At 48.9% G+C, this 5,945-nt stretch overlaps 1 protein-coding gene across 1 annotated transcript; it reads left to right on the top strand.

Moving 5' to 3' along the window:
- The first annotated feature begins 238 nt into the window (after positions 1-238).
- On the top strand, positions 239-5,430 carry LOC119966786 (carbohydrate sulfotransferase 8-like). The gene is made up of 3 exons (XM_038798763.1): positions 239-356; positions 3,708-4,484; positions 5,270-5,430. The coding sequence occupies exons 1-3, from the start codon at positions 251-253 to the stop codon at positions 5,311-5,313; spliced, it is 927 nt and encodes a 308-aa protein (XP_038654691.1). The 5' UTR covers positions 239-250; the 3' UTR covers positions 5,314-5,430.
- Positions 5,431-5,945: the final 515 nt, after the last annotated feature.

Below are 5,945 nucleotides of genomic sequence, written 5' to 3'. Positions count from 1 at the left end.
TATGATTCAATGGTGAACTGAGATCAATGAAGCAGCTATAAAAGACTGAGTTACAGTTCACGGAGTCTGTATTCCTGTGCTGTGTTGATTCAGTCGAAGATAAACAGTATCATAAGAGATAAACAGTTGAGCACTGTGGGAGTTGGATTGTGGGATCGATGACTTGTAATGTGCCTGAGGTTGAACCTATACAGAGCTGGTGGAGCTGCCTGACCTCAGTCTGGTAGCTGGGTGAAAAACCAGAGGAGTAATGGACTTCCCTGGACGACTTTCAGTCACCTTACTGCTCCTGGGTTACCTGGGCTGGCTCTTTTATAAAGAGCGGAGATCAGGCATTTTCTCTGCTACTGAAGAAGGTACAGCTTATGACTGTTTTGCTGTATGCTGAGAGTTAATAATCGGCAGGGTCCCTGCAGATTACAGAGCAGCTTCTGCCGTGTTTTGGGGAAATAGTTTTTAAGGGGCTGGGGTAGAGCCCTGAATCAATGTGTAATTGTGAATGTTGCCAACGCCTCTCACCTTATGTTATAAAGCATAACAACTTTCATTCATATAGGCCTTTGGTATAGTGGGATAACTCAAGGCCCTTTCCAGGAGCTTATATCAGCCAAACAATGACATTGGGAGATGGTGGCTTGTGGTAACATTGCTAGATTTTGTGGGCAGCACGTTAGCACGGTGGCTTCACAGCATCAAGGTCCCATGTTCGATTCCCCGCTGGTTGACTGTCTGTGCCGTGTCTGCACGTTCGCCCCGTGTCTGCGTGGGTTTCCGCCCGGTGCTCCGGTTTCCTCCCACAGTCCAAAGACGTGCAGGTTAGGTGGATTGGCCATGCTAAATTGCCCTTAGTGACCAAAAAGGTTAGGAGGAGTTATTGGGTTACGGGGATTACATACACACACACTGGTCAGGCACATGGGAGATGCACAAGAGGCTAGAACTGCAGTAGTGCAAGAATTTCAGAGACTGTGGGCAGTAATTCCATAGAATCCCTACAGTGCAGAAGGAGGCCATTTGGCCCATTGAGTCTGCACTGACCCTTCGGAAGAGCACTCTACTTGGACCCACTCCCCAGCCCTATCCCTGTAACCCCACCTATCCTGCCCAGCTTTGAACACTGAGGGCAATTTTTTAACATGGCCAATTCAAAGAACAAAGAACAAAGAACAAAGCAGCACAGGAAAGGCCCTTCAGCCCTCCAAGCCTGTACTTATCATGATACCACCCTTGACCAAAACCCTCAGCACTTCCCAGTGCCGTATCCCTCTATGCCAGATGCCATTTGAACGCTGTTAGTGTATCTGCTTCCACAACCTCCCCAGGCAACTCCAGGCATTCCAGGCAATCACCACCCTCCATGTAAAAATCATGTCTCGCACATCTCTTCTACACTTTGCCCCATGGACCTTAAACCTATGCCCCCTGGTGACTGACCCCCCCCCAACCCTGCAACGAGGGCCTGCCAATCCACTCTATCCATGCCCCTCATAATCTTGTAGACCTCTATCAGGTCACCCCTCAACCTGTGTCGTTCTAATGAAAACAGTCGAGTCTATTCAGCCTCTCCACATAGCTAACACCCTCCATACCAGGCAACATCCTGGTAAACCTCCTCTGCACCCTCTCTAAAGCTGCCACATCCTTCTGGTAGTGTGGTGACCAGAATTGTGCGCAATATTTCAAGTGAAGCCTTACCAAGGTCCTATATAACTGGAGCATGACTTGCCAGTATTTACACTCTATGCCCCGTCCAATGAAGGCAAGCATTCTGTATGCTTTCTTGACTACCTTGTCCACTTGTGTTGCCACTTTCAAAGATCTGTGGCCCTGCACGCCCAGATCTCTCTGACTTTCTATATTCCTAAGAGTTTTGCAATTTATGGTATATTTCCCTCCTATGTTAGACCGACCAAAATGCATTACCTCACATTTGTCTGGATTAAATCCCAGTTACCATTGTTCTGCCCAAGTCTCCAACCTATCTATGTCCTGCTGTATTCTCTTGACAATCCTCAACACAATCTGTCACTCCACCAACCTTGGTGTCATCTGCGAACTTACTAATCAGACCGGCTACATTTTCCTCCAAATCCTTTATGTATTCCACAAAAAACAGACCCCCCCTTTGGTACACCACTGGTCACAACCTTCCATTCAGAAACACCCTTCCACTGCTACCCTTTGCCTTCTGTGACCGAGCCAGCTCTGTGTCCATCTCACCACCTCACCTCTGATCCTGTGTGACTTCACCTTTTGTACCAGTCAATTCCCTCATGAGTTGAAGAGATGCACAATTGCATTGACGTTTGCGAATCTTTCTTCATGGTTAAGAGATCAGTTTAGCTGCCGCGGAACAATGTGGAGCAGGTGGTACAATGTGGAGCTTCAAAGAATCTGAAAAATTGGTTCCTTTTATGGTTCGAATGCAGATCGTGGGGGCAGAAATTCTGAAAATGTGGGATAGTGTGGGGAGCAACCTGATTCCTGTTTTTGAGGGAGTGCTGGACGAGGGAAATGTGATAAAAGATTAAATTTATGAAATTTAGAACGGAGGGGAGGAGACGTTTTGTCACATGACGTGAGGAGGTGGCGCTTACTACCAAGGTTGAGATAACATCCAAGACTGGGTAAGATAGGTGGGTAAGATAAAGGTTGGAAGAATGGTTAAAGGTGGTTGGATTTAATAACTCACAAGAAGCGTAAATGCTAAGAGGGACTGTTGGGCCCTCTGGTAAAATCATAGGACCCAAAGCATTTGTGTTGGAGTGAGCCATTCAGCCCCCACCCCCCACCCTCCACACCACCCCCCAAAGCGTGCTTCACCATTCAAAAGGATCATGGCTGATCTGGTTAGGCCTTCGCTTTGCTGCCTGTTAGCCTCCACTCCCATCTCAATCAAAAACCTGTCCAGCCCGACCTTCAATATGTTCAATGGCCCAGCTTCCAGTTGACTCTGTGGAAGAGAATTTTGAAGACTAGCGACCCTCTGAGAGAATAAATTCCTCTCCATCTCCCTCCTAAATGGGGGGGTGGGGGTGTTCTGGAATCCATGGGGAAGCATCCTCAGAGTTCCCACCCTGACTGCCCCCCCCCCCCCTCAGAACTTCATAGGTTTCAATAAGATCACTTCTCATTCTTCTGAACTCCAATGTGCTCAACCTTATCTTATAAGAAATGCCCCTCATCCCAGGAACCAGTCGAGTGAACCTTCTCTGAACCATTTCCAATGCAGGTACCTCCCGCGTTAATTGAGGCGGCGGAATCGGTACACATTTCTCTGGGTGTGGCCTCATCAGTGCCCTGCACCACTGTGACAAGGCTTCTCTACTTTGATACTCCATTCCTCCTGCAATAAAGGCCAACGTCCCATTTGCCTCCTGAATCACTGCACCCGCAGTGCTAACCTTTTGTCATTTATGTCAAAAAAGTGGCCTATTTCTGTGCTGTAACTTGGATTTGATGCATTGCTTTACACGCAGGGTAATCAATGCTTGGAGTAGATTTCTGGGCAAGAGAGTGGAGGCAGAAGAGGCCTGAAATGATGTTCGATTGGAGGCTACCTGGTGACGGGCTATAACTTAGTGCCTGGATAGGCCCCAGTGTGTTGCTGAACCAAGTGGAATGGAAGGAGTAGAGCTGACTTAAATAGTAGAATGTTTTTAAATGATATCCTGACATGGTGTGGTTTATTTCTTTTGCCGCTGCAGGTCCTGAGTCCGCGACAGTGAGCGTGCCTGTGACCTTTGACTCCTTCCTCCACAATCAGCAGCTGAGGAAAAAGCTGCTGAGGTCATTCTGCAGCCGAGGGCCAAAGGTCAGCAGGCTCCTTCGGCCCCGCTACTTCCCCAGGCTAAGAGTTAATGAGCGTCACGAGCTGGTATACTGCAGCGTGCCTGATGTTGGCCCAGCGAACTGGGAGCAGGTATTAAAGATGCTGAATGAGGTACCAGGCCAAGTGGAGAAGATAGTGAATGAGAGTGCTCCCCTAAGGGCATCTCTCCAGGACCTGAGCCAATATGACACCACCACCATCGGCAGCCTGCTGGCATCCTACACCAAAATCATCTTCATCAGAGACCCCTTCTGGCGCCTGCTCTCCACTTACCGTCGCCATGACGCTGTAGCGGGATCCTTCGAAGCATTTGTTCGACGTCTGATGGCACAGAGGTTGAAGCCAACCGCCACCTGGAAGCCCCTTGTCCAGCTGTGCCACCCGTGTCTTGTCCGGTACGACTACATCGTGGCACACGGGCTCCTCGGCCAAGAGATGAGACACCTTTTGCATCGGCTAGGCGTCCCGGAAGGGGTGGAGCTGCCTGAGTTCCAGGATTCGGAAGAGAGCCTGCCATCCTGGTGGCTGACGGAGCAACGCTTCAACCAGCTCTCGGCACAGCTGGTGGGTGAGCTGCTTCAATTCTACCGCAACGACTTTACCGCCTTCAATTTCACCAACGCTTTAACTTTGACCTACCCGATGTCAAAAGGTAACAGCAGCCACGGACCCACACAGCTTTAAGTCCCAGCAGTGGGGGTTGGTGTGGGATGGGTGTTTGCCTGAAATTCACCCGTGGGGCCTGGGGTCAAATATGACTAACAGGATGGGTGGTTTTCCACAGCTGATGTCCAAGCGGCTGTGGGCCAGAACTCATTGGTGGCATCGGTCAGAGAGACGGGGATGGGAAATGTCAGAACATGTCAACGTTGGCACGGCAGAGGTCACTCCTCTGTGGGCGAGATGTTAGTTTTTATATCTAATTTGGCTGCGCCATCCAGAACCTGCAAGAGGTCACTTCAGGCACTTGTTACCTGAGCTGGGTGAACCTCGATTCCCCAGAGCCAACGTTACTTCTCTCTGATCGGTGTGATGATATGCATCACTGTAAATACACAAGGGGTTAATCACTAAGACTAAATAAACACGAGAGGGAGCACTAGAGACATCATGACATGCAGACATACAGCTAATGAACACATAGAATAGGACCCAACCAATGGGCAGTCAAGACACCCAGAGGTGACACTACCACAAGGGGGCTACCCATATAAAGGGACAGGGCACACAGGCTCTTTCTCTTTCCATAGGCGGCACTCAGAGAGACAGGGGCAGATGAGGAAGCATCACACCCACCACATGGATAAGAGCAGACTGGTTAGTTAGATTGAGTTACTATAGCAAGATTAGCAGGAGAGTCGAACTCAAGTAGGAGAATTGTTAACTGTTCAATAAATGTGTTGAACCTATCTCCAAATCTGAACCTTCCTTTGTCAGAGTATACATCAAGGAAGCAGCTTATGTCGCATGAAGAAGCATAACACAACAATCGGTACCAGGAAAATCCCAGCGGAATACCAACAGAGGAGGAAGTGAATTCCGCTGATGTCTTGGACAACATTCCTCCCACAACCAAGAAGAAAAGCAGAAACCATTGTCTGGATATTCATTTAAAAAAAAAATATTTTTGTATAAATTTAGAGTGCCCAACAATTTTTTTCCAATTAATGGGCAATTTAGCGCGGCCAATTCACCTACCCTGTACATCTTTGGGTTGTGGGGGTGAAACCCACGCAGACACGGGGAGAATGTGCAAACTCCACACGGACAGTGACCTGGGGCTGGGATCGAACCTGGGACTTTGCGCTGTGATGCATCAGTGCTAACCTGTACTGCCCTATTGCCTGGATATTCATATCTGTGCAAAGTTATTAGTACAAAATATACATTTATGTAAACAACAGTTACTAGACTTGGATTGGGAATGTCTTGAGGGTAACTTTAAGCTAATTGGACAGGCAGGTAGAGGTCACAGGTTGGATGGGGCTCTAAAACAGTTAGCTGGCTGATTGCTTCCCACCCGGAAGTCCACCCTACCCCCCCCCCCCCCCCCCCCCCCCCCCCCGCCCCCTCACCCCCTCACCACAGTGTTCCCCCCACATTGTGCAAAATA

The sequence above is a fragment of the Scyliorhinus canicula genome, chromosome 6, assembly GCF_902713615.1.
Source record: "Scyliorhinus canicula chromosome 6, sScyCan1.1, whole genome shotgun sequence".
Taxonomy (NCBI): Eukaryota; Metazoa; Chordata; class Chondrichthyes; order Carcharhiniformes; family Scyliorhinidae; genus Scyliorhinus; species Scyliorhinus canicula.
Note: the sequence above shows the minus strand (reverse complement) of the source record. Positions and strands in the feature narration are given on the sequence as shown.

Bases quoted from the DNA above. Each gene is read 5' to 3' on its own strand.
- LOC119966786 (XM_038798763.1), top strand. From the start codon at position 251: ATGGACTTCCCTGGACGACTTTCAGTCACCTTACTGCTCCTGGGTTAC. The intron at 357-3,707 runs GTACAGCTTATG...TTGCCGCTGCAG, and splicing joins TTTCTCTGCTACTGAAGAAG to GTCCTGAGTCCGCGACAGTG. The intron at 4,485-5,269 runs GTAACAGCAGCC...TTCCTTTGTCAG, and splicing joins GACCTACCCGATGTCAAAAG to AGTATACATCAAGGAAGCAG.